Below are 24,936 nucleotides of genomic sequence, written 5' to 3'. Positions count from 1 at the left end.
GAACGATTGCTTCTTCAGATGCCTGGTATGCTGCTTGTTCGTGTAAACGTGTATAGATGTTCATACATGTTGAGACCTGAACTGATCGATAGGATCCGCGATCGAATGGAACAGTCACGTGATGCATTATAGATTCTATTGCGGCAGCTCCTTTTTCCATCCTCCCTCTAGTGCTACGCTGTGAGCAAGAGTTCTTTACCCCTCCACTCACCGTCTTTTCGATAGTGATGGCGTCAATGACAGAGTTGTCACCTGAAGCCATGAATTGGTGTGTCAAGTGGGTGCTATTGTGGAAAGTGAGCTTGGAGTACGAGTACATCCTGAAAATGTCAGCGCGGGTTCCATGTGCAAGACATCATACGTGTCATTGGCGAAACTGACTTGTCAGCGAATGGTCAAACACGCTAGCGCCTCACGCAATGTAGTCATAGAGGGGAGTGTACTCCTTGTCGAGTCCGTCATAGTGTCCGGCGGCACCGTTGACCAGGTAGACTAGCGAGTCAGCGATAAAATGTAACAGCATGGGCTCACCAGGCGCTTGGGGCTCGGTGTAGTTGTATTGCTGTACAGTTCCGTTCTGGTGAACAGGGTAAGATCGAGAGATGAGATGGCTTTTTGGATGTCAGCGAGCATTTTGAAAACGTTTGCTGCCTTACACATGACCTTGCATGACAACGTCGACCTGAAAGCGTCAGATCCAGGTCTCACTAGTGCGCCGCTATTACTCACATTGGCGGCCTCGAAGAGAGGCTCAAAGACGGCCAGACCAGACATGAATCGGTCCTCAGGTGCAGCGGAAACGTACCAAGGTCGGTGACCCATGGCAATGACCCAAGGCGTCTGGGTTCGATTGACCGAGGCAAGGTCTTGTTTGATAAAGTCGACTTGGGCAGTCGGATACGCGCCAACATTGGACTCGTACATGCCGGCGACACCTCCGATGACGTCTGCGCCATAGTAGGGAGGAGGAAGGTCGGTCTCAGTGTCAAAGATCAGATAGTGCGCCATGCCGACGTCTAGTACACACTCTCAGCGCGCCGTTCTTCGTCTCGACGACTCACCAAAGGAGTACCAAAAGTTGTTCGACGCCGAGCCATCTCCCGGCATGTTCCATCTGACTTTGTATTCGGTAAAGTTGGTGAGTCCAGCAGTACAGATGGCCTCGGGATATTGTTTGTAACCTCCGTTGATACAGTTCGCCTCGTGGTTGCCCACACCGACCATGTAAGCCTTCTTCGAGGCGACTTCGGCGACCTCATTGAAGAATGCATCGTTGATGGCGTTGTATCCGAGCACCTGATCCGTCAAGGTCAAGTTACTTCCGTGGGTGACTTGTTCCTTGACCCAATAGTCGGCATACGCCATATCTCCAGGGTGAACCACAAACTCGTAATCGTCCATCTGAGCGACCAGTCGTTGGATGGTGTTGGTCTGGTTCGCAGGGATAGGATTCGAGATGTCAGATGGGAGATTGTGTCGTAATCCGTATTCGCCCATGGCTCCCATGTCCACCACGACGGCAGCGGTATAAGGAGTCATGTCACCAGCACAGCGAGCCGTGGTGAACGAGTTGACGGGGCTTCCACACACGCTGTAGTAGTCTGGCCGTGTGTTAGGTTGGATCCGGGGGGGGGAAGGTATCTCGCTCACACTTTGTGTTGGGCTCGAGGTTTTCAAGTACCACCTGTCATATGTCAGGCCTGGAGCGACACCCCGAGTACTTCACTCACGTGGTTCTCCCACTTGAGACTGGTCTCGTAAGTGATCGATACTGAAGACGTAGCGGTCCAGTTCTGATATAGATTCAGCCAAAGAAATCAAAGGCCTAGAGCCCACTCACCAAGCTCGAGTTGGATGTTCCGTACAAGACGGTGGGGACGACATTTCTCCCGTTGGTCGACCATGAGACGGACATGCCATTACATCCTCTGTACGCCGTACGGATCTGGCTGGCGTTCCAGTAGCCCTGGTTGAACGTCGCATTGAAGCCGTAGTGGACGACACCGTTGGCTGGCGGGGCGCCCGGGGTGGGGGGGAGGGGGGAATATAAGGTCAAAACCATTCCAAATCCCACAGTCTCTCTCTCACTCACCATCTGGCTGCCACTGATTCGACCAGGAAGAGGCAGACGTCTGATCTCGCTCGATGAGTCCATGCTCGTTTGTCCATGGAGCAGCTCGAACAGAGCCAGCGACGGCGGCAATGGCAAGGATGGAAAGCATTGTCGTCGGAATGGGTCTGGATGGGGACAGTCATTCGGTGTCCCCCTCTTTATTATATTCCCCCTCTTTATTATATGCCCCCCTCGGCTCGCTGACTTTGCCTCATCTCGTCATTGGCTGGAAATTTTTCGAGGGTTCATTCACCATGCATCTCGACGGATATGGCGCTCAGAGACAGCAGGAGCTTGGAGCGAGAGGACGGACGACATGATATCAGGTATAAATAGCCAAAATGGAAGGAAACGTTTGAAACGTGCGTTCGGGTCAGGTGGTATATGGGTCGGTGATGCCCGACTGGATACTTTCGGATCCGAACATTTCGGGCTAGGCGGGGGGTCCGCTTGAGCAGTCACTGTAGCGGTTTGCCAGCGGTTTGCCAGCGGTTGCCAGCGGTTGCCAGCGGTTTCTCCTGAACCGGATGACCTCGATGCATCTTACATGAGTCCTTACGTGTGGTCTCGACGCTGTGTCTCGACACGCTCGAGTAACGCTTCTTAGGCTGGATCTTCGCAACCGTCCGCGACGCCGGACATGTGTGCTCAAGGCATATCCTTGTAGTACCTGCTCCGCTCGTCGACATCCTTGACAGTGCTTGGCGTCACTTTGAACCCGCAATCTAGGGCATCGAGTTTCTCCATCTGAGCTGAAGACAGCTCAAAGTCAAAGATGGACGTATTGTCCCGGATACGATCCGCTTTTTCCGATTTACAAGTCACCAGGTACCTGGACGATGGGAGGTCAGCGGGGATTGCCTAACATCACTTCCACTCCGCACCCTTTCTGCCAGTTCCATCTCAGCATCACCCTGTTCCAAGGTCGTTCAACCTCTTTGGCGACCTGTAGCAGCGATTCGTCGTCCTTCTTCTGAGCCCTCGCTACCGGCGCAAATGACTGCATCTGGACCCCATGTTGATTACACCATTCGACCACTTCCTTATCCTTTTGAAACGGTCTCAGTCGGGAAACCTCAAGTCAAAACTCACTTGATAGAACATGGTCAGCTCCGTCTGATTGACGGCCGGAAGCTCGGTTGCGTACTCTTTCATTCCTTCGAGGTGGTGCAGAACGCTGGCCCGAGTCAGTAATAGACCTACCGAAGCACATCAAAACCCACAAGTTACTGACACCGATGGCCCTTGCAAGTCCCTCCTTCTTGGCCTGCTCTAGAGCCTTCCACTGGATCTTTCTGCCCTCAGGTCCATAGTTTGGATTGTGGATGAGAAACAGGTCGACGTAGGCGAGATCCAGCTTCTGCACACTCTCTCGGATACCCTCCAAGGTCGCTTCCACCGTCTCTCCAGGTTTGTTCACCTTTGTGATGACAAATACGTCTTTGCGATCGATCTTGTACTCTTTCAAGGCTCTTCCGACGACCTCTTCGTTACCGTACTGCTGAGCCGTATCAAATGCTCTGTATCCCGCATCGAGAGCTTGATGGATCGGTTCTACAACGTTGATGCCACCGGTCCCGAACACGTATCTCGGGGTCTGGAGCGGTCAGAGGGGGTGGCCACAGGCTATAACTCACGGTGACATTGCCTCGGATGTTGACGGTGTCGGCTATGGATCCGAACGACATGATCAATGAGGGGTTTGCTGACAGGGTCGGGCGAGATGACTTCGGGCTTTATTATTAGGTGCCCGCACCGGCCCGCTCCGTGCCGGGACCGGTCAAGGGGTTGACTTCGCAGTCGACTGACAGTGTATCTCTGGTGTCCTCTACCTCTCGTTTCAACGTGTGCTCGAGCGAACGATGGGGTATCGAGTGCCTCTTAAATGTCCTCCTTTAGCCAATTCGATCAACACCTTACACGATAGGCACAGCTGTGGATCCATAGGGAGCTCTCATTAGACATCTTGATGCGCCCATCGCCTCTCTCTCTCTCTCTCTCTCTCCTCCTACGCTCGCATGGACTGAGCTACACCCCAACTCTCGACCAATCGTCTCGGCGGCATTGCAACCTGATCGCATAGCATGCAAAGCCCATCCCGTCCCTCACGACACAGATGCATTGAACCTAGACAGTAAAGTGGTAGTGCCCCGAACCGACCTTTTTGACCACTTGCTCTCCCAGATGAACCTCTGCAGTCGTGTTCGGCGGGATCTCGACCTCAAGATCCAGCTTCCCGCCGTTCATCTCCCACTTGACCGTCGCTTTACCATATGGCGTCATGTGCCAGGTCCAAGCCGACGCGAATTCTCCCTTTGAACCCGGCTGAGGACTGATTTTCATCTTCTTCCAACCCGGATCCAGAGGCGAGAGACCCGCTATAACGTTGTGGAAGAACCTGGCGACTGCTCCGAGGGCATAATGATTGAACGAGGTCATCTCCCCGGGCTGGAGGGAGCACACCTTTGTTCAGCCCCGAAAGCAAACCTGTAGGGTGGGTGGACTCACATTGATACTGCCATCTGGGAGCAGACTGTCCCATCGTTCCCAGACCGTCGTAGCGCCCATGGTGACAGGGTACAACCAGGATGGGCACTTGGTCGTCAGGAGCATCTTGTAGGCAATGTCCAAGGCACCGTGACGATGGAGCATGTCGAGTATCACAGGTGTCCCTGCAAACCCTGTCCCGATCCTAAAGTCATTTTTCGTCACCAGTCGAACCAGTCGATCGACGGCATGAGGGATCTGATGCTGGTCAAGGAGGTCAAATTGGAGAGCGAGGACAATAGCAGTTTGACTGTCCGACGCCAGTCGACCATTGACCGTCACGTATTCGTTTCTGAATTCTTTTCGCAGACGATCGTGATCTTCGGCATACCGTCCAGCTTTGTCCGTCTTGCCGACGAGTGAGGCGATGCGAGATACCAGTCTCGTCACGCCGACGAGGTAGGCATCTGCGACGAGAAATTGATCTGTCATCGCAGCGGCTGCATCATCAGGTGGCGCCCGAGGGTCAAGCCTGGAGGAACATTAGAATTTCAACGCAATTGAAGCCTCTCTTACCAGTCGGCAAACTGGAATCCATCTGGTGGATTGTGCCAGAGCCCATTTGCCCCGCGGGGAATTCCCTTGTCCAGCCACACACACATGCTGCTGAACAGCTCTTCGAGGATCATGGTGCCTCCATACGCTTGGTAAAGTGAATCTGGACCCATCGCGATGACGTCGGACTGGTGGGGACGGGGAGGGAGTATCAGCGAATGAGCTCAACCTTTACATGACCTCTCACCCAGACGCTTTGAGGGAATGGTCGCTGCGGATACGCTGTCAGCCACCTTTGACGTACACCTTGTACTACTCACCTTGAATGTCGATCCCGAGGCTGGATCAGGTGATACCACTGGCGGAACACCCATATTGTCAAGAAGCTGCTCAGCTGAAAGATCATGCAGCCAATTCGAGAGGAAACCATGACAGTCATACAAGTAGGAAGCTGTCGGTGCGAACATGTTGATGTCCCCGGTCCAGCCAAGCCTTTGATGCCGTCAGCGTCATGCTGTCATATAAAAGAGCCTTACTTACCTCTCATCTCTCTGAGGACAGTCTGTGGGCAGTCCCACAAAGTTGCCCCTCAGACCCCAGACAACGTTCTGATGCAACTTGTTGACCAATGCGTGATCGCAGCCAAAGTCACCTAGGCGCTCCAAGTCTGAATGGACCACAACCGCCTGGAAGGTCTTGTGATCGACAGGCGTCCCCGTGACTTCTACGTATCGGAAACCATGGGTCGTGAAAGATGGTTCCCACATGCCTCCAGGTTTGTCACTGAAAAACACTTGATCCGTCGCTTTGGCAGTCCGAAGCGGTCTCATACCGATCTCTCCCTGGTCCAAGACTTCCGCGAACCGCATGTTGATCGACCCTTTGAAGTGATCCGCCTCGTCGTGAGGATCAGCGGGCAGGTCGGGGATGCGAACCCAACCGGATATGTTTTGACCAAAGTCGATGATCGTCTTGCCCTTGGGCGAAGTGATGATCTCCTTGGGGGAGAGCATATCGGTTATACGGATGGGCGGAGCTTCAGGAGCGATGAGACTGATCGAAGAAGCCATGGGGATGGTCTTGACTGGGCGCCAGGAGGAGGACGATGGTTGGGACCCGGACACGGAAGTCGACCAATGAGCATCAATCAAACCAGCGTCGAAAACTTCTCCATCGTAGAGCTCGCTGCTGATGATGGGCCCGTAAGACCATTGCCAAGATTCGTCACTGAGCACTGTGTCGTGAGGCATCTCCAGCTGGATCCGTACGCCTATTTCGGAACCCCAGACGTTGCGTTGTTCAGGTGCCCAGGTCAATCGCCCGGCATACCAACCTTCGCCGACGATCGCACCGAGGACGTTTTCGCCGACACAAAGTCGATCCGCAGGTACTTTATACGTCTGATAATGCAATCGATGATGGTAGCTCTGCCAGCCTGGGGCCAAGACATGATCCCCTAGTCGTTCTCCGTTCAATTCGAGCTTGTACACTCCCAGTGCGGTGGCGTAGAGACGCGCTCCACCTCTGCACCGAATCTCGTCCAGGGCTTTTTGATCTAAGTTGAACGTTGTCCTCGTGTAGAATGGTCTCTTGGCCATGCGCGATAGTTGAGCGACGTCCGTCGTGATCACCTTGGCTGCCCAGTCCTCTTTCGCCAACAAGGCCGTCTCGACGCTTTCCTCGTGCCATTCGGTCCACCCGTCATTCCCTCGAGCTCTGACGCGGATACTGACCTGTTCTCTCGATTCCAGAGACGCCTCCTTGTCTGGCCAGGCTATATCGACGCTGGCTTCCGACTTGACTCGGTAAGTGTTGTTCTCTCCCGATGTGCGCTGGATGACTAGCTCGTATTCGGACTGGATCCAATTCTTGGTGTCTGTATCCCCACTCTCAAATCGCCAGCCGAGGCGGGGTCGAGATTGTCCTATACCAATATAAGGTGGTGTGTTGCGTCCGACAGTCAGTCGACTGATCCTGGGCGCCGACATCTTGGAGTGTTAATCGAACACTCTCACAAGACTGTCCCACTCTCATTTGTGAACCTCGAGTGGAGGCCCGGACTGACATTAACCCGACCGGCCCCACCACCCACTCTTTCGCCGAGATTGCATTGACCCGCGGGTGTAAATGCTACATGTCGTGAAGCATACTTTATGCTCGCTCAGAATATCACATCTTCGTCCTTGCCCTGACCTAGCATGTCGTCACCCCCACCTGCGCCACCCCCGATACCCTCATCGCGATGGACACTCCCTCCGGATTGCTCATGCGCGTCGTTCTTCTCTTTGCGCTCGTTGAGTACCCTCTCGGCATCTCGCTTCTTCTTTCCTTGAACCTTTTTGAGGCGGAAGAATTCCTCACTGACGGGGCGGAGCGAAGCGGAGCAGCAGCAGGGGTAGAGCGACGTGACGACATGTTGGCGGTGTGATTGGAGATGGATCAAGTGGGATACGGTCGAGAGGGTCGAATGGTGAGGAGCAAACATTGGAAGAGATGACCAGAGATGATCCATCGATCGCAGGGGTCCCAAAGAGTGTGACAGGGGGGAAAAGGATTTGGGAGGGCTGGTGATCAGCGACTTGACATTCTGGGCGACTCCTCCACTCACCGATCCATTTCATCCAGTTCTGAGTTGATGTACTTGATGGTATTGTCCAGACGTGGGATAATGACATGCTCAATGGCATTGACCCGACGATTGGTAGCTCGAATGACCTCGTCGAGGATCGTGAAAGCAGTCTACACACCAGGTTTCAGCTTGCTGCAAACACGCACACACTCCCTCCCTTTGCCCACCTGTAACGACGCCAACTCGACCAACGTTCCGACCGCTTTGACATATGTATCTCTGCACTTTTGAATCTGCTGACCACCTCGACTGAGACCGGTGAGATTGAAATCTGAACAAGGCGATAAGCTTCAAAGCATAGAGACATATGGGTTGAATCGCCGCCCACCGTTGCCCTCTTTTGACCGGACGCTCTCAAATGTTGGCAAGACGACTCCACTGACGTTCTCCTGCCTCGCCTCGACGGTATAGCTTGCTCGCTTGACGGACTCTTGCACTTGATATCCGATATCACCAGCGGTGTAGGTCACTTCGGCCAGAGAGAATGATGCGAGTTGAAGGACACGTCCCATGAGTCGTTTCGCCTGCATGCCAATCAGCATCGGGTCATGGTGATTCTGACCAAACATCCTCACCTCATCTACCTTCTTCAGGATCTGTCTAAATCTCGTCGTTAAAGCATCTCGCTTCTTGGCCAATAGCGAGTGACCGGTCTGAGCTCCTTTCAGTCTCCCCTTGGTGAGGGTGAGGTTCATACGAGTCGGGCTGTGTGGGGTCAACACAGTCATAGCGGGTCATTCCACTCACAAGACTGCTTCTCGAGGACCTGTGCCCGACATGATGCTTCAGCTAGTCAAATGGATGGAAAGATGCTATGACGAAGAGGTCAGTGAGATTGAGCGTTGGGCGCTGATATCTTTATTTGGGTTACCCGACAAGTGGCGTGTGTGGCACCCGCCAACACGTTCAGAGCATGTCCATAGCGGCATGGGTGTCAAAACTTCTCATCGACTGGTCCGAGGCTGTTGCAAGTCATCTGTGTAGCTCTGGGAGCTTGGGAATAGTCTGACGGTCTTCACAGACACCATGCACCATCCGTCTTGCGTTGCTTTGTGCGCCGGCCACGAGGAATGCTGGCTCATGCTTCGTACTTGCCTCCTCTGGCTGGCCCATCAGCCTTCTCGCAGTTCTGACCTGCCCGATCAGCCCAACCAGCCCCACCAGCTCCAACGCCCCCGCCTCTCGCCCCAAAACGCGCTCGTCGACTGACCGACTCGTCCACCACCAAAGCAGGTTGTTGCCCCGCAGTTCTTAATCTCGCGCCGGGTCTTTTTTTCTCCCATTTTCCATTTTTGACCCAAAAAGAAAAAAATGCTACACCACGCCGATCTCTCATTCCAACCTCTCTCTGTGTGACATCGACCACAGCTTCCCATCGCCATAGGGCTCCTCACCGTCTCACTGAGACCCAGGCTGGATCCACACCAAAAGACCTCGACACTAAAGGTCAACGCATCTTCCACACCCAACCCACCCCACACACCCACCATGCCGTCCGATATTCCAGAACGCCAAGGGACTCCAGGTACGCCACCGAAATTGTCACCATCGACTCTGCCAGCTGCAGCAGACTTGGAAGTGTCCAAGGTAGAAGAGGAAGATGTGACTGGGGTGGTGTTCTCTCCAGAGTGAGTTAGAGGGGGGCCAAAGGCTCGAGACGCTGACTCTATAGATTATGGATGCAAAGGAGGAGTTGGGCAATGGACGTGCTTCGGAATGAAGGTGTCAGATCGGTATGTCAGGAACCGGGTGTCTAGAGTATCACTGAGGAGTCGCTCTCGCCCTGCAGGTCCTAGATATCGGATGCGGTCCCGGAGCTCTACTTGAAACACTGGTCGTCCCCCCTTCTTCAGTGTACGAGGAACCCATTCGCTCACTGGCCAAAGCGAAAGGTTCACATCTACCGAGCCCTGTCGATAGTCTGGACGAGCTTGCAGAAGGGAGCGAGCTCTTCATCGACGTAGGTGATGGACCGAGACTTCATTCCAACTGACCCTCTGTATAGCGCCTCGCTGCCCTTGACCCATCACCATCTTACATGCCCCCGGCCCTTTCCATCATGTCGACACCACCCTCACCCACCTCCTCCTTTTCACCAGCAGCTCAACCTCGTTGGGAACCTTTGCATACAGAACTATGGCTTGGAGGCATTGAAAAGTACAACGCGAGGTTGGAGGGATACGAAGCCATCACCTGTCTAGAAGTGATCGAACATTTGGATCCCAACGTCTTGAGCAGATTCGGGGTCGTGACCATGGGAACTTACCGACCGAGGTTGCTCCTTGTGACCACACCCGTGCGTCTGGTGACCTTCTTTTGTTTTTGGCTGACGTGTACAGAATTTTGACTTCAATGCCAAATTTCCTCGCGCGGCCGACCATGATTTCGCCAAAGTCGGCTTCATGGACCCGACCGGACGGACAGAGCGTGTCTTCAGGCATTCGGATCACAAGTTGGAGATGACAAGCGGAGAGTTTAGGGAATGGGCGACGTCCGCAGCGGCTGATTGGGGGTGAGTCGATGGCCCGCTTTCGGGACAAGGCTAACATGACTTTAGCTACGATGTCGAGCTTGGCGGAGTGGGCATTTCCAATAAACCGTCCTACTATCCGGCAGATGATCCTCATCTTCCGAACCAACCCATTTACGCTACTCAGACCGCCATCTTCCGACTGGAAGCTCTTCCAGCTCGTTCACCTCGATCAGTCCGATCGAGCCAGTTGCCATTTATGCCTGGATCCAAAGAATCCAGTCATTCTCATAAACTTGCTGGAAAGTTTGTCCATCCACCAACAGTCGAGGCAAAGACAAAGTTGCTCCCGGAACAAGTCGTGGACATGGTGAAAGAGACCTTGGCACAGTGGAATGTCGGACAGGTGTCCATTGGCGAATTATGGGCGAGATCCGACATTTCTCTGGCGTGTGCAGGCAGCAAGAGATACTTTGTCAGTTGTCTAGGTGGATGGGGAGATTGCCCGCCGGCACGACAAGGAGGAGCTGGAGAATGTGAGGTGTACAATGAGCGAGGCCAGGGATTGAGCGTGAGGTGGAAAAGCTTCCAGCCGGTAACAACGGAGCGTCACCAGAGCTGGGGATCAGAACAGAGGGAATTGGAGGGACCCTCGGAGAAGACTGGAGGATGGTGATGATAGAACGAGGAGCGACATTGACGAGAGGAGGGCTCTACATTCATAATGCTGCATCATTCCCTGTGTATTATCATCTCCATGTCCAGAAAGGCCCTCATGGATCATCGTACCGGGCCAATAATAATATCACGTGCCAGTCCGGAATTTTCTGAAATCTTTGTCCAGCTGACATCCTATTCATCCATTCCACTCATCCGATCATCGCCTGTATCACCCTCAAAACCCTCTGAACTATGTGCATCTAGATGCTGTTCCCTACATATATATCATCGCTGTGGAGCACAAAGAAACCCATTGTTCGCCATTGACCAATGCGCGCGTATCACGAAGATGATGAGGATGATTTCGAGGATGAGGTGAGTTCCGAGGACAACGCTTCGACTGTGGGCTGATTCGGGGGGTTGGGGCTTATAGGACGTGGACGAGCGGACGAGTCAGATTGTAGGAGATATGGATATCAACATGGAGTGGGGCCAAGCTTCTGGAAGGGGTCTATACTGTACACACTGACGACACATGATAGGGACGTATACGGACAGTATGAGGAATCTGGGGACGGGGAAGGTGAAGGCGATGGAGAAGGCGATGAGGAGGATGAAGACGAGGAAGAAGATGATGAAGATGACGGCGATGAAGATGAAGACGACGAAGAGGAAGATGATACGGAAGAAGGTGAAGGTGATGAAGAGGAAGAAGATGGAGACGATGTGGAAATGGCCAATGGGGATGATGGTGTGTCGAGGAGCATGCTCCTCCGGTAACCACTTCGCTGACTTCAACCTTACAGGCTCGTCCCCCTCCAGACCCTCCTCCTCCTCAGTCCTTCCTCCAAATATGGCCCGTCGGCAACTCCTTCGACCCTCCTTCCCATTCTCTGAACCTCCGTCCACGCTCTCCATCGAAGCTATCTGTGCTATTCCATTACCTTCCCCTGTTCACAGTATGGCCATGACGCCCTGTTCTTCTTTCCTCCTCACCGGTTCTCAAGAAGGATACGTCAGAGCTTACGACTTTTGGAGCAGCGTCAATGGGAAACAACTCATGACGGCTCAACAGAGGACAGCCGTGGGGTTCGGAGAAGGCGTGAGTAAAGCTGGCGTCGCTAGAGGTTGGTGGGAGAATGAAGTGATGGGCTCGGATGGAGAAACCAAGGCGGAACCGGTGTATAGCATGCAAGTGGAGAGTGATGGTCTATGGGCATTGACAGGGACAAGGGTGAGCTCGGCGAGCGATCACGTCTGCGTGCGAACAACTTTTTTTCTTGCTGAGACTCCTTACAGAGCGGACAAATCAATCTTTACACGCTTCGACATTCCCCGGGACACTTTGTCACCTCTCTCAAAGGCCATTCAAGCGTCGTCTCATGTATGACTCTGTTGCCTGGCGAAAAGTCATTCATCAGTGGAGGATGGGATGGGACGTTGAGGGTGAGCAACAAGTGACCTCTTCTCCTCCGCGCAGCAGCCTGCTGATTGCGGGTGGGGGTTGGCCAGGAATGGGATCTCAATACCGGTCAGACGGTCAGATCATACCCTACACATGGCGCTCAAATCTCATCGACATCTTTGAGGGCTCTGAACGCCGCGGCGGCGGGTGTCCTGTCAAATGGTGGCCATGCGAACGGGGTTCATGAGAATGGCCTCAGCGTATCTGTTCGGGTCGGCGAGGACTTTTTCGATGCTAAAGAAGAACTACCCCCATCCTCTCCGCCTGCATCTTCGACGCCTCGTGCTGGACCTGAAGACGCCGATGCAATCGTCATTGCCTCCCATGGCGTCAACGATTCAAGTACAGTCGATGCACCGCCACAGAATTCTTCCAGCGGCGTGGCGAATGGCGATGGATCGCCTGGTGACGACGCCCCGTCACCTTATGATCCGCTCTTCGACGATGACGCCGAGGGCGAAGATGTGCCTCCTTCAGACGCCGTCACATTGACAGGTACACCGGGTATCAACGATATGGCACCCCCTCCATTGTCGCCTTCGACTACTTCCAACAACAAACCTGGCTTATCACTCGCTCTTCCAGGCGCCGCTGGACTGAAAGCCACCACCTCAAACCCCCTTCCTCCTTCATCCACCGGTTCTGGCACCACTCCTCTGTTCCCTCAAGCTCAACATCCATCATCATCATCTTCCTCTGGACCCAGTCGACTCGACAACGCAGGCGCAGCGGCTGGTATCCCTCTGCTATCGCCTGCGGACTATAGAGACTTTTCAGACAACATTCTCATGTATTCCAGTATGGACGGTCAGGTGACATTGATCGATAGACGAGAGCCGACAGCTGGCGAAGGATCAAGAAGAGGTGGTGGTGTCGGGAGACTGATACCGGGCGACAAGGCGCCCCCATGGTGCATGTCGGTGAGTTGGGAGCCCACTTCTTCGCCCCGTGCATCGTTACAATGTGCTGAATATACCACAAAGGCTTGTTGGTCGGCACATGGGAACCAAGTCTTGGCGGGGAGACGGAATGGCGCGATCGACGTATGGGACGTCAGGAAGTCATCATCTACGAGTTTTTCATCGTCGTCTTCCTCTTCACTTCAATCGCCCAACCTGCTTCGAACACTTCGAACACCCCTTCAATCAGGCCCTGTGAGCTGCATCGTCCCCTTCCCGGATGGGAAACACGTCGCTACCGCATCGACGGACAATATCAGATTATGGAACACTGTCGAATACTTTGATCAAGAGGATGATTTGAGGAAAAAGAGCGGACGACCACCGTTCAAGATCATAGCTGGGCATCATGGTGGGACAGTATCGTCTATGCGTGAGTGGCCAAAAAGAGAGATCGATGTTGACGCCATGTCTATTCAGTTGTCGATCCGACCTGTCGTTTCTTAGTCACTGCAAGCGGGGATAGAGGATGGCAAGGGGAAAGTACAAAGGTGGTTCTGGTACACGAAGTCAAGTGGTAAACATCTAGCATTGTCGTCAACAGTCCTATGCATGGTCCTATTACGCTGTTGAGGGTTGACAAGGGGGTGATATCATGACAAAAATGATACGGAGACAAGAACCGAATCAATGCGAAGGAGGAGACCAATGTGAGGGGCGGTGTTCCACACAGAGATCAGATGAAGCCCTGACAGGGGATTAGCCTACGTCGCGGCGCTACGAACATCTGCCCGGTTCACAGCACTCGCGCCGTCGCGACAGCTCAAGCTCGCTCAAGCTCAAATCCCGATCAACTCACCGAATCATGCAACATTCTCGTAATCCTCTCCTCCTCCCTCTCCCTCGGTTCCAACTGTAAACTCAAGTTGTACATCTTGTCGAGGTCATACGTCCTATCACAATATTCCAACTGCTTCATCAACCAATCGTAGACCATTCTTGATTTCGCAAGGTTGTACGGTTGAGATTGATACTGTTGGATATCTCTCAGGATCTCTGCGGCGAGGGACCGTTTAAAAAAATTGATCAATAGTGGTTGATTTCCGTCGGCAGCGGCGGTACTGGCGGTGGTGGTGCTTGTACTCGTGCTCGGAGTAAACGCAGACAGAGGCGTCGGCGCAGACACAGGCGTTCGGGCCGAAGTGTTGAGCGATGAAGAGGATGTGGAATGACTCATGCCTGATCCAGGTTGGACAGGTTCACCAGTCGCAGCAGGTATAAAGTCTTTATTGCCATCTTCGATAAACGTCAGGGCAGAGAGCCAGAAGCCTGAGCATTTGGGTCATCAGCCACGTCGGATACCACAAAGGTAAAACTCACCAAAGAACGGGACACACGGCGGATTGATCGTCTTGAGCATATCCTTGTAGTTTGAAAAGTTCTTGGTCGAGTCCAACGTCTTGTCCACTTCGGCCTTTTGAGCTTGAGTCTTTGGACTGCACAGTTCCCAAGAACGCTTGAGACGGAGCACAGGGGCCGTGTTGAGTCCAGCAGCCACAGCAGCCATGGATGAAAAGTTGTTCAAATTGCGTAATTCCTGGTGGGCGGCGCTGTCAGCTGTGTGCTCATCCAAAAGGTCTGTGTCACCCACGATAGCCGTCTGGACGAAATGCTTCATGATCCTCGCTCGATGTTTCGCATCACGACTGCTCAAGCAGGTCGTGCCGACCCATCCGGACAGGATATTGGCAGTCTTGATGACGCCCCGAACATTGGGCGCGTGCTTGTCTCCATCCGGACCATTCCATGATTTGTTCAGACACTCGGCAGGTTGAACACGTTGGAAGAAACCAGATTCGAGAATGGTCAATTGACGCGCGAGCTCCAATGGAGCGACGTCGAGGACATTCATTTCCCGACCGGCCGGCACGCGAGGGATCAGAGGAGCAGGTGGCGAGAGCAGGGCCCCGGAGACGATGCGGCGTTGGACCTCGATTTCACCTCGGCGCTGGAGCGTTATTCGTGAGCAGGCCAGGAGTACCGTGATGGACTATCACTTACTCGACGCTGGACGAGTCCCTTGAGCTGTTGAGCAGCCAACATTCTCGTTTCATCCTCTGCGAATTGTTCAATCCGATCCAGTAACGGCGAGTCAAGCTTGTCGACGTAGTATTTGTCAAGCCATGCTCGTAGGGTGTTACACACTCTGCAAGACAGTTCAGCTCACGAGTGGGATTACACCGCACCGACTCACCTCAGGCGCAGTGGAGTCTGCTTCTGTCTCGTCCAATCCGACAGTTCCACCGAGGTCAAGCCGGCGGGCGGCTCGATATAGTATCGCTGGAGAAGGCTATCCAGCAGTTCCTGAGACGAGGTGAAGGATCGAAAAGTGAGCATGAAGGCTTGGAAGAAGCTGGTATCTGCGATATCTCTTCAGTCCTCCAACTTCATCATCTGGTGATACTCACCCGTCGAGCCATAAGGTGTCAATCTCGCCACGAGAGCCCTCAATGATCCCGCTCTGACTCCACCCTTGTCGTCAAACATGAGCTCGGACGCTTCATAGTCATTCCCAAGATACCAAGGTGTCTCGGGGACCTGTTGGATGGGTGGCGCGAGAGGTGGCGGTAATGGGTGACCCAGGGTCGATACGTCTTCCCCGAGCAATTTGGCAAGCTTCTTCGACGTCTGTCGCGACTTGGCGTTGAGCCGTCCTGGAGAACCCGTCAGTCAGAAGTGGATCCAAAGGAGGAGAAAAAAGAAGAAGACTACTCTCACCCTCATCTGCATCGCTTCCAGAACGACCACGCATAAACCTCATCAGACTACTTCGTTTACCCTTTTGACTCGCAGTGTCGCTATCTGACTTTTGATATGTCAACGATGTCGTACTGCTCGTCGCGGAGATCTCCCCTGGACCAGGCTGCGGAACGGCTCGTCGAGGCAGTGAGACTTGAGAGCCACTCGCAGAAGGCACAAGCTCTCCAGCTTGATCACGTAGCTCCTCGTTGAATTCACCTCCAGCGTCCAGAAATTCCTCTTCTAAACCTCGGGCAGTGCGTTTGGGGATGGTAAGTTTGCCAAGGCGGGATGGGGGAGAAAGCTCTGGACGAACGTAGGATGGTGACCGATGCCCGAATTGTCCAAGGACAAGTGACTGATCGATCATGCTGCGTTGGATGGAGGAGATATCCAGAAGGGATCGAACAGTGGCCATGGTGGCCTCGGTTACGGTGGCCAGAGCGGTCAGATCAGGAGGACTCGAGGTACTCGTCAGGGCCGAAGCAATGAACCTGTGGAGACGGTCTTCGACCGACTCCAAGTCTCCAAGGGCTATCCTAGCTCGTCTGACCAGCTCCGAGTACGCCTTTGCGTTCGCCTCCTCCGCACCTACACTCGCGTCTCCATCCGTATCGATGGAAGACGCCACATCCACGGACAAGAGCAGTGTCAGGAACGTCGACATCAGGCGCACGTGATCGATCACTGGATCTCCACGGCCGATAGAGTCAGATAGAGCGAGTCTGACCTTGTCGAGCTCCTCCACCGTAGCGCCATTCAACGCTCGCAGGACTTTGCCTTCCTTGACCTTGCCGAATCCAAACCTCCCACTGAAAGGCCAGCCGAATCCATCCGTGCTCAATGTGATCTCCCTGATCTTGCCCTTGACTGCATCTTGAGCTGCGGCCGTAGTTCCAGGACTGACAGAAGCAGGAAAGAGGGCAATGACATCGTTCAGCTTTGATGCTGATCGCATGACTTCATGCCACGTCGTCGTGCCTGAATCGGAAAGTCGGTGTGAAGTGGTGGCGGCATGAACATTGGCCGAGAGTAGACCTATGCTGCCTATCAATGTCATGTCCCCGACCCATTTCGGCCTGGGCATGTCCGCGTCCGCTTCCAAGGGTCCAACGTATCCGAATGCAGCGAACAGATCTCGTATGGCGGCCAACGTCGACAGGTGGGCGATCTTGAGAGACGCTTCTGCCGCTTCTTCCCTCGCCAAAGCCATGACTACATCTGATTCCGATCCCAAGTCATCCGCCCGAGAGACTTCTTCCTCGGCTGAAGATCCAGCGACGCAGGCTTCGAAAACGTCTCGTAGACTCTCATTGACGTTTTCAATCATTTGCGCCATGGTTGGCGGTGTGTGTCTTGGTATACGTGCTCTCACCCTTTCACGAGTCTGGCGTGCCCAGTCGTCCATTTGACGGCGTCTCAAGTCGAGCGATCGGCGAGGTTGAAGCGTGCGAGCAGGAGCTTGAGGAGGAGGGATCGAAGCGATACTCAGTCTGTTCATGTGATCAGACGTGTCGCGCATGATGGGTGAAGGGGGATTTTTTCGAGTGTGTCCAGTGACCGTGTCGACATAATACCATCCTCTACCATCGTCCGTCATGCGCATTGTCCATGGCTCGGGGAGATCGCGTGATCGAGGTGGGGGTTGAAATGACTCAATCTCCCCAGAGGGAGCAGGAGGTCTGTCAAGGCCAAACGAGCCGCCGCCGCCCAACCTGGCACTGGCGTAGACCGCCGCCGAAGATGGACCAGCTCCAGACGTTGCAAACGAGCTGCTGAAAAAGTCGTCGTCGTCGTCGCCTCCATCAAATGTTTCTGACCCTTCAGATGGCAAGCGAGTGGGTAATTCCCAAGCGTCCTCGCCGGTCAGCTCATTGTGGTAATACACCTGGAGCGTCAGCCCACAACGTCTCTGAGGTTTGAACGAACCTGACCATCCGGAGTCATCGAAGGGACCCAAGCGTCCATGCCCCCCCCACTGGACCCTTGCATCTTTTCTGAACTTGTGTGGGATTCCATGGTGGCACGTTGTAGTTCTCTGACTGTATCTGTCGTTTCTTGTCTCTGTCGACCCCATGCTCCAGGCTCAAAGTCGTCTGCTTTAGGTGTCCCTTCTCCTTCCCAAGCCATCTGTTGACGTCTTTGCCGGTCCCTTGCGGCAAGTGCAAACTCGTCTGTTGGTCCATTTGTCTCGACTGTCGATGGATCCAGTCGCCGCCGACGATGGTGATCCGCTGCAGCTTCAAAGTCGTCGTCCTCTCCTTGTCCCATCACTTCTCTCGCTAGATCCCCTAAACCCACACTGCTTGTGAAATCGTCGTTGACATCGTCCCATGATCTCAGCGCGAGGTCGTCTCCAGTAGTAGATAAGCTCATGTGAGAACGACGAGACACCTGCCTGTCGACAGATCTCCGTTGTCTGGATGGTCCAGCTTGAGCGGATCCAAACGAGTCGACGGGGGAATATGCCTGAACCTCTTCACCTTCCTCCTCTTCGTCGTCCTCCACCACCAAATCTACATGATCCATTATAGACCTCGGGTCCATCCCTTGCACATAGTTGGAAGGGAACCATCCTCTCTCTCTTCCCAACAATCCATCCCACCATCCACTCTCGAGCCGAGTGATGACCTCGATGATATCTCCCGCGCAGAACGACAGTGCAGATGGATCAGTCGCCGCAAAGTCAAAAATGGCCCTGACGAAATGTCTTCCGTCAAAGGGATCGTTCTCGACGGGTGGTGGAGTCTGAGGAGGGATCCCGCTGGCACTTCCTCCAAGCCTGCTAGGTCCAGCTCGACTGGACGTGGGCGGCGTGCCATGCATGCCATCATTGACTGGTAGAGGTGAAGATGAATTTGGATGAGCCTGTCCATTGGAGAGCAAGGGGCGAGACGGCGTGGTGGAGGTCGAAGGAGGGGCAAGTTCATCCGGTGAAGGTGGATACGTCCCCATATCCATCCTATCTTTTGCGACTAGCGCTTCCAATGCATCGTGTGGTGAGATGATGGATGCAGTGGAGTACGGTCGAGAGAAGGCATCGGTCATGGCAGATGAGTAGGTGAGGGGTGTTGTCTATGATCTGAGAGCGAAGAATTTAGGGGGGGTTTTGAGGAATGTTGGAGATACGATACCTCGAGTCCGAGCAGATGGGGGTTTAGCCGGGAGAGCTCAGGGGGAGATGGGTACAGCATGCACACCTCGGGGGACTGATTCAATCTAGGTGATATCAAGTCGAGTGTCTCTCTCCATGACATGAAATCTAAACCCTCTCGCGTGATGGTCGCTTGACAAGAGGTCGGTGCGAGGAAGAAAGCCCCCGGGGGAGGGAGCGGGGCCAAGGTAGGTATCCGATATAGGGTGGATGAACCGTATAGATGAAAGGAAGAACAGGTACTGGATGATTATATATCTGCTCCACCGTCTTCGAAGCTGGCTTGCCAAAGGGGACAAAAGGTCTTTGAAGTTGAGATTGAATGGAGAATGGTTGAAGTGTGAGCCGGGAAAAGGAACAAAAATGTACCTCGGACTCTTTGTTATTGTTATTGTTGTTGCTGGTTGCTGTTGCGGTCGAGGGTGGTAGACACTCCGTCTATATGAAGGAGGCGACCTCGAGGAATGGCCATTCAGAGGGGGCGTGGTTTCCTCAAGATACCTTACTCGAGGGGATGCTTCCGGTCGTTAAATTGCGTGAGGCGCTGGGTGGCGTTCATGAGATCACAGGCGGAGTCAACCTGGGCGCCGCTGAGCCCGAATACACAGAGGGAATGCCCGAATCGTGGAATGCTTGTAATCACCTCAAACGACGGTATCTGTCGCTTCGTTTCTTTCCATCAACCTCTCAACCTCCCATCAAGCTTCAAGCTTGGGAGAGTTACGGTCACAACTGCCAGTGACCGAACACTATCAACCCACCCTGACCTCGGCGGCTCCGCGAGACAACGACGCGACGTACCGAGACATCAGCTTTGCCTCAGGCTAGGAAGGAACCTACTATGCATAGTTCTCGTGTCGTCTTTATCACTCGGACAGGACAGGGCAGGTACACAGAAAGTCACGGGTGCACCAGGTCCCATGACTGCTCATGACGGCATACTCTTCTAAGCTAGCGAGCGGCAGCGAGCAAATGCATTCTTTCGGGATAGATAATGTACAAGGAGGACTAGGGAAAGATGAGGCGGCGTAGAAAGACACAATAGTACACAGAAGGGAGGGGCATCACAATGCGAGAAGCGAAAGAGAATAGAGCGGACAGTATGAACAAGATGCTTAAGAGGAGGTTGACTGAGCAGCGTAAACCGTTTTTGTGTACAGATTGGGTGATATCTGGTCCGTCGACAGGTTACAAGAAAGGCGATCGAACAATGCCTCTCAGAGTCGTTGAGTCGTATTCCATGCAACATGAGAGTCGTCTCGGAGAAGACAGTGTGGCTACTGCAAGACGACCGTCAGCTCAAGCACGACTTCCTCCACTCACGGCTCATGCAAAGTAATGTGTGTTATCACGCGACGCAGGATGAATCGGCATCTCCAGTTTGAACGCGTTGAGTCTGGTCAGGTCAGTCCAGTCACAAGGGTTTCAGCCAGCGGACAAAAGAAACTCACTCCTGCTTGATTTGCATGGCCAATTCTGGAGTCAATTGATTACACGTAGCAGGTCCACTCCGTCTATCATATGTTCCCGAATCGTACGTCGAGTACACGGCGCACGCCGGGGCCCAGATGATTCTCCGCTTAGCGGGTGTCGGTGCGGTCAACGCTCGCGGGACAAGTGGTTTACTAGAACCCAGCAAGGAGAGCGTCGGAGCCGACGTGTTGTGCGCGGGATTCTGGTATGGGAAGTGCTGGCCATCTGGGCCGGTGGAGAGACTTCCAGACAGGGAGTCGGCTGGCGATGCAGGTGTGGGAGAAGCAGTCATCAGGTGTTCGGTACGAGTAGTGTGATCCAGACCGTCAATTTTGTCGGCGTTGATATTCGGAGACGACATGGGTCCACGAGTCAAATGAGCCGTGTGATCAGCTGCGGAGCTTGACCGTTGACGACGAGCAGTAGCTTCGAGATCTTCCGAAGAGAGGGCGTCTGGAGGCATTCGTCCGTCAGCAGACAGATTCATTCTACCTGTCAATTCAAGGACTCACTCTTCAAGATACCCTTCCTCGGCACGGCATTCTTGTCGATCCATGCGTTGCCCCAAGCTTCTCTAAACGCTCTATCCGCAGCGCCATCACTCAATCTCGCATTAGCAAGATGAAGCGTGACATCTTCGACAGTTTCACCATCGGACGAATCGTCCGCAGAATCGTATTCATGTTCAGAGACCGCGACAGCATGGACGAGATTAGGCGGCTGACGAGACGCAACGCGGACAATGGTTCCGGAGGGGGAGTAGACCGGACCAGATTCCTCGGTGACGCTAGAGATGGGAGGCAATACACCTCCATTTCGATTCGCCTTGTTGTAATCCCAGGCAAGTTCACCAGATACATCCGAAGAAGTCGTGGAGATCTGGCTCAAACGCTGAGCCTCGCGTTCAGAAGCCTCCGCTTTGGATCGAAGCGTATGCTGTCGAGCCAATTTGGCAGCAGGCGAGAGACCGGCAAGTACGCGATCTTCTTCTTCCCGTTCCGCTTCGGTCAACCCGGCCGCGAAGCGATCTTGCTCCGCCGTGGCATGAGACAACTCCACAGGCGCTGCTTGACCTTTACCACCTGCTACTGCTGCTGCAGCGGCGGCCTTTTTCGCCGCCTTCTTGTCCTTCTTTGACATTTTGGCCTCCTTCTCAGGTAGCGCAGCGTCTTCATCTTTCGGCTTGTCTTTGAAGATTTTAGAGATCCCCATGAGGCTACAAACGAAAGCGGCGGCTCAGTCATGTCATGTCATTGCGGACCAGAGTCTGCTCACCTGTTTCGTCTCGCGAGTTTGCCCAAGCTTCCCATCTTTCTGATCATCATACTGGCCGAACTGACCGTAGAGCTCAACGAAATGTTATCCGTGGACATGTTTCTCATCCTGAACAAGCTTCGCTTTTTACCTCCAGATTGGTTCAGTTCACTGAATGACGGCGCACCAGTCGCTGTCCGTTCAGTATACGCAACGGATATCTCGCTCCCCATCGCTTGTGGATGAGCGACGGTGAAAGGGGCAGATGGCGTCGCGAGATCCGAAGCTTGGGGTGGGGTAGTGGGTGGAGTGACGGAGTGATTGGAATTGAGGGACGGAGAGTTTGCATGTGTTTGCTTCGTGATGGCTGACGGTGCTGCGGCGGCGGAGGAGGAGGAGGAGGAGGAGGAGGATTTTTTGCTCGATGCCGCTGCGTCCTTCTCCAGCGCCTTTTTCAGTCGACTCTTCAGGCCATTCTTGACCTTTTCAGGCGGAGACGCGGGCGTTGGTGCGACCGCGGTAGCATGTTGGGACAGCGGAGAGGGTCTTGACGCGTGAGTTGGTTGAGGCGTATTGGTCCCGTTTGCGATAGGACCCGAATGCAGGGGTTGAGACTGTTGGTTTGAAGTCACCGCCTTGATGGTCGGTGCGGGAGAGGTGGAGCTTCTGACGGATGGAGCGGGTGAGGTAGACAACTTGGATCGATCCATGTGCGCGGAATCCTTTCTCGGAGCGATGGGTGGGCGTTGAGCATGTATAGATGAAGATGGTGAATCCATAGATGATTGGCGATGATGGTGATGATGCTGCTGATGATGATGCTCAAAAGATTCTGAACTGTCAGAAGAGAGTCGTGAAGGATAGGTCGGGAAGGCAGGGGTAGAAGTGGATTTTGGAACGGTGGGAATGTTCTCCTTGGCCGGTTTGATGTCGTTCTTCTTGTATGGGTGCGGACCACCGTGTCCATGGACGTGACTTGGTCCCGATATCGATTTGGAAGGGTGAGACATGCCATGGTGGTCATACTGAGCGTCGTAAGGGTGATGATGCTGATGCAGAACGTGTTGGTTGTATCCATGAGATTGCGATGGTCCTGAATGTGTGCGTTTCCTATCTCCTCCTCCTCCTGCTCCTCCTCCGCCGCCGAATTCTGTCAATGGTGGGGGAGGCATACCTTGTCCATTGGCATAATCACCGCTCGCAGCCATGGAGGCAGCCATCATGTGGTGATACGCGTTGGCCCAAGCTGCGAATTCGGCTGGTGTCTGAGCGTAATTGGGATAGACCTGTTGATGGCCATAAGGGGGTAGCATGGGAGGTGGATAGAAAGAGTTAGTCGGCAAGGCAGTGGTGGACCATGATTGTGAGTGAGGAAGGGAGTACATGGATGATGGTAGTGAAGGTCGTGGTGGTGGTTGAGGAAAGTAGTTGGGTGCGCCAAATGGCTGAGAGTGGACGTAGGGTGAAGAGGACGCTGAACCGGATGCACTGGAGTTTGTCCGAGAGTGTGAAAGAGATTGACTGCCAGACGCTGCGTGGGCGTAGGTCTGAGGTCTGACGGCGGGAGAAGAGGAACGGGATGTCGAGTGATAGCTTTGAGCTGATCGTGAGCGGGTTTGATCAAAGGAAGCGGAGCGATCCATAGGTGGACGGGGCGGTGGAGCCGCCGCCTGCATATGGATGGCGGCCATTGGGAAGGGGGGAGCGAGCTGGTCGGTGCGATAGGAGAGGGGCTGTTTGCTCTGCTGCAACGAAGAGATGGTACCAAGCTCGTCATCAGCAGTTGGTCTCTAGATTGGAATGAACAACTCACACTCTCGCGGCGTGAGGACTTTCAAAACCTCTTGCCAAGTCAATGCTGAGGATCTGACCTCTCGATCGACTCGGACTGTCCAATCTGGAGTGAGGTTGCGAGACAAGATGGAGAGAGATGGACTGTGGTGGTTGTGAACGAAGGCAAGGCGGTTTGCAAACGAGTTTTTTCCTCCACTCGGTAGCGGACAAATGGAGACTACGAATGGCGATACAGAATGTTTAGCTGCCGGCTCTTTGTTGGTTGTTTGAGTTTAGGGAACGGGGAGGTGTGTGTGGACAGTGTGGTATGGATACGTCGAGAGAGATGGAGGAGCTTCATCCAGTTGATGGATGGTAAAGGCAGGTCCAAGCTGCGGACACGCGTAAAAGGGGGAAGGGGGGGGAAAGGTGAAAGGGCGAAGATGAGGAAGCAGAAGAAGAAGAGGTCATAGCTTTGTGATGGTGTGGAAGGGATGGAGGTTGTTGCGACAGCTGTTGCTCACCAGGTAGATTAGATGTCCTGTGGTGATCCCATGGAAGCCAGCTACATTCACGTTCTATACGTCGTACTGGTCGTTGAGAATGAATGACAAGGGAGAGAGAGAGAGAGAATGAACGAAGTGATGTTGAAAGGGTCTCCCTCTCCTCCTTTTTTCTTCTTGGGACGGGAATAGCGACTTGACGATGATGGAATGACTGAAACACAAAGAGAGAGAGCGGGTAAGCGCGAATTCGTTCTTGGTGATTGGACAGGGCAGATGCGTGCACGGCTATTGAGTCGTGTGTTTGACTTGTCTCGTGGAAGATGGGTTCAAATGGTCGTGAGGTGAAGCTGCAGAGAAACACAAAGGAGAGAGGAACGAGATGGATGAGCAGATGTGTGGTCTGGGTGGGTTGTGTTTTTTTTTTCCAGAAATCCGTCCGACCTGAGGCGGTGTGTGATGCAGAGGGATGGAACGAACGCTGTACAGATGATGTCGCGGCGCCTCTTGGTCAATGAACAGCTCGTCACTGACTGACAAAGAGCTCGCGGTGAAATCGTGGATAGGAGGGGTGGAGAGAATGAGGTGGGGGTTAGGCCAACTCAAAGGAAAAGCTTCTAGCCTAGGTATTCCCCGAGGACCGGCCGAACGGTCATCTTTCTTTTGGTAAGAGGGTTTGGACCGACGCGAGGTTGCAGCTGG

General features: G+C 53.8%; 8 protein-coding genes across 8 annotated transcripts; 2 read left to right on the top strand and 6 right to left on the bottom strand.

Moving 5' to 3' along the window:
* Nucleotides 1–58: 58 nt before the first annotated feature.
* Nucleotides 59–2,486, bottom strand: BD324DRAFT_622115 (Metallo-dependent phosphatase-like protein). The gene is made up of 12 exons (XM_022015438.1): nt 2,093–2,486; nt 1,841–2,010; nt 1,731–1,793; nt 1,651–1,684; nt 1,062–1,601; nt 730–1,016; nt 657–682; nt 532–611; nt 417–492; nt 362–376; nt 212–320; nt 59–173 (listed from the first exon to the last, which is right to left on the bottom strand). Exons 1-12 carry the CDS (start codon nt 2,220–2,222, stop codon nt 168–170), a joined length of 1,536 nt encoding a protein of 511 aa, XP_021872649.1. The 5' UTR covers nt 2,223–2,486; the 3' UTR covers nt 59–167.
* A 16-nt stretch (nt 2,487–2,502) lies between these two features.
* On the bottom strand, nt 2,503–3,813 carry BD324DRAFT_655924 (NADP-dependent oxidoreductase domain-containing protein). The gene is made up of 5 exons (XM_022018830.1): nt 3,751–3,813; nt 3,337–3,710; nt 3,206–3,290; nt 2,998–3,161; nt 2,503–2,945 (listed from the first exon to the last, which is right to left on the bottom strand). The coding sequence occupies exons 1-5, from the start codon at nt 3,799–3,801 to the stop codon at nt 2,762–2,764; spliced, it is 858 nt and encodes a 285-aa protein (XP_021872648.1). The 5' UTR covers nt 3,802–3,813; the 3' UTR covers nt 2,503–2,761.
* A 427-nt stretch (nt 3,814–4,240) lies between these two features.
* Nucleotides 4,241–7,143, bottom strand: BD324DRAFT_578069 (alpha-L-rhamnosidase; the record flags this gene model as incomplete). The annotated part of the gene is made up of 6 exons (XM_022013299.1): nt 4,241–4,561; nt 4,622–5,132; nt 5,177–5,343; nt 5,403–5,426; nt 5,476–5,647; nt 5,696–7,143. 6 exons carry the CDS (start codon nt 7,141–7,143, stop codon nt 4,241–4,243), a joined length of 2,643 nt encoding a protein of 880 aa, XP_021872647.1.
* A 173-nt stretch (nt 7,144–7,316) lies between these two features.
* On the bottom strand, nt 7,317–8,563 carry BD324DRAFT_641743 (ATP synthase subunit D-domain-containing protein; the record flags this gene model as incomplete). Its single annotated transcript, XM_022017442.1, has 6 exons — nt 7,317–7,515; nt 7,764–7,894; nt 7,952–8,055; nt 8,113–8,308; nt 8,360–8,489; nt 8,532–8,563. 6 exons carry the CDS (start codon nt 8,561–8,563, stop codon nt 7,317–7,319), a joined length of 792 nt encoding a protein of 263 aa, XP_021872646.1.
* Nucleotides 8,564–9,272: 709 nt separating this feature from the next.
* Nucleotides 9,273–10,930, top strand: BD324DRAFT_577826 (hypothetical protein; the record flags this gene model as incomplete). The annotated part of the gene is made up of 6 exons (XM_022013280.1): nt 9,273–9,412; nt 9,457–9,517; nt 9,574–9,744; nt 9,790–10,080; nt 10,124–10,296; nt 10,342–10,930. The coding sequence occupies 6 exons, from the start codon at nt 9,273–9,275 to the stop codon at nt 10,928–10,930; spliced, it is 1,425 nt and encodes a 474-aa protein (XP_021872645.1).
* Nucleotides 10,931–11,124: 194 nt separating this feature from the next.
* BD324DRAFT_622064 (WD40-repeat-containing domain protein) lies at nt 11,125–13,870 on the top strand. The gene is made up of 8 exons (XM_022015437.1): nt 11,125–11,289; nt 11,348–11,400; nt 11,457–11,665; nt 11,721–12,148; nt 12,214–12,360; nt 12,427–13,299; nt 13,363–13,711; nt 13,759–13,870. Exons 1-8 carry the CDS (start codon nt 11,245–11,247, stop codon nt 13,857–13,859), a joined length of 2,205 nt encoding a protein of 734 aa, XP_021872644.1. The 5' UTR covers nt 11,125–11,244; the 3' UTR covers nt 13,860–13,870.
* Nucleotides 13,871–14,014: 144 nt separating this feature from the next.
* BD324DRAFT_650066 (hypothetical protein) lies at nt 14,015–19,125 on the bottom strand (the record flags this gene model as incomplete). Its single annotated transcript, XM_022018089.1, has 9 exons — nt 14,015–14,026; nt 14,138–14,607; nt 14,659–14,875; nt 14,930–15,286; nt 15,340–15,484; nt 15,533–15,698; nt 15,747–15,992; nt 16,057–17,965; nt 18,007–19,125. The coding sequence occupies 9 exons, from the start codon at nt 19,123–19,125 to the stop codon at nt 14,015–14,017; spliced, it is 4,641 nt and encodes a 1,546-aa protein (XP_021872643.1).
* A 1,222-nt stretch (nt 19,126–20,347) lies between these two features.
* BD324DRAFT_378901 (hypothetical protein) lies at nt 20,348–23,724 on the bottom strand. Its single transcript, XM_022012628.1, has 5 exons — nt 21,980–23,724; nt 21,217–21,920; nt 20,683–21,157; nt 20,555–20,627; nt 20,348–20,511 (listed from the first exon to the last, which is right to left on the bottom strand). The coding sequence occupies exons 1-4, from the start codon at nt 23,647–23,649 to the stop codon at nt 20,558–20,560; spliced, it is 2,919 nt and encodes a 972-aa protein (XP_021872642.1). The 5' UTR covers nt 23,650–23,724; the 3' UTR covers nt 20,348–20,511; nt 20,555–20,557.
* Nucleotides 23,725–24,936: the final 1,212 nt, after the last annotated feature.

The sequence above is a fragment of the Kockovaella imperatae genome, assembly GCF_002102565.1.
Source record: "Kockovaella imperatae strain NRRL Y-17943 chromosome Unknown BD324scaffold_4, whole genome shotgun sequence".
Lineage (NCBI taxonomy): Eukaryota > Fungi > Basidiomycota > Tremellomycetes > Tremellales > Cuniculitremaceae > Kockovaella > Kockovaella imperatae.
Note: the sequence above shows the minus strand (reverse complement) of the source record. Positions and strands in the feature narration are given on the sequence as shown.

Bases quoted from the DNA above. Each gene is read 5' to 3' on its own strand.
- BD324DRAFT_622115 (XM_022015438.1), bottom strand. From the start codon at position 2,222: ATGCTTTCCATCCTTGCCATTGCCGCCGTCGCTGGCTCTGTTCGAGCT. The intron at 2,011-2,092 runs GTGAGTGAGAGA...GCGCCCCGCCAG, and splicing joins GAATCAGTGGCAGCCAGATG to CCAACGGTGTCGTCCACTAC. The intron at 1,602-1,650 runs GTGAGCGAGATA...ACACACGGCCAG, and splicing joins CCTCGAGCCCAACACAAAGT to ACTACTACAGCGTGTGTGGA.
- BD324DRAFT_655924 (XM_022018830.1), bottom strand. From the start codon at position 3,801: ATGTCGTTCGGATCCATAGCCGACACCGTCAACATCCGAGGCAATGTC. The intron at 3,711-3,750 runs GTGAGTTATAGC...TGACCGCTCCAG, and splicing joins ACATCCGAGGCAATGTCACC to ACCCCGAGATACGTGTTCGG. The intron at 2,946-2,997 runs GTGCGGAGTGGA...CCCATCGTCCAG, and splicing joins AGATGGAACTGGCAGAAAGG to GTACCTGGTGACTTGTAAAT.
- BD324DRAFT_622064 (XM_022015437.1), top strand. From the start codon at position 11,245: ATGCGCGCGTATCACGAAGATGATGAGGATGATTTCGAGGATGAG. The intron at 11,666-11,720 runs GTGTGTCGAGGA...TCAACCTTACAG, and splicing joins AATGGCCAATGGGGATGATG to GCTCGTCCCCCTCCAGACCC. The intron at 13,712-13,758 runs GTGAGTGGCCAA...ATGTCTATTCAG, and splicing joins TGGGACAGTATCGTCTATGC to TTGTCGATCCGACCTGTCGT.
- BD324DRAFT_378901 (XM_022012628.1), bottom strand. From the start codon at position 23,649: ATGGCCGCCATCCATATGCAGGCGGCGGCTCCACCGCCCCGTCCACCT. The intron at 21,158-21,216 runs GTGAGTCCTTGA...GAATGCCTCCAG, and splicing joins GAGGAAGGGTATCTTGAAGA to ACGCCCTCTCTTCGGAAGAT. The intron at 20,628-20,682 runs GTGAGTTTCTTT...TGACCTGACCAG, and splicing joins GCCATGCAAATCAAGCAGGA to ACTCAACGCGTTCAAACTGG.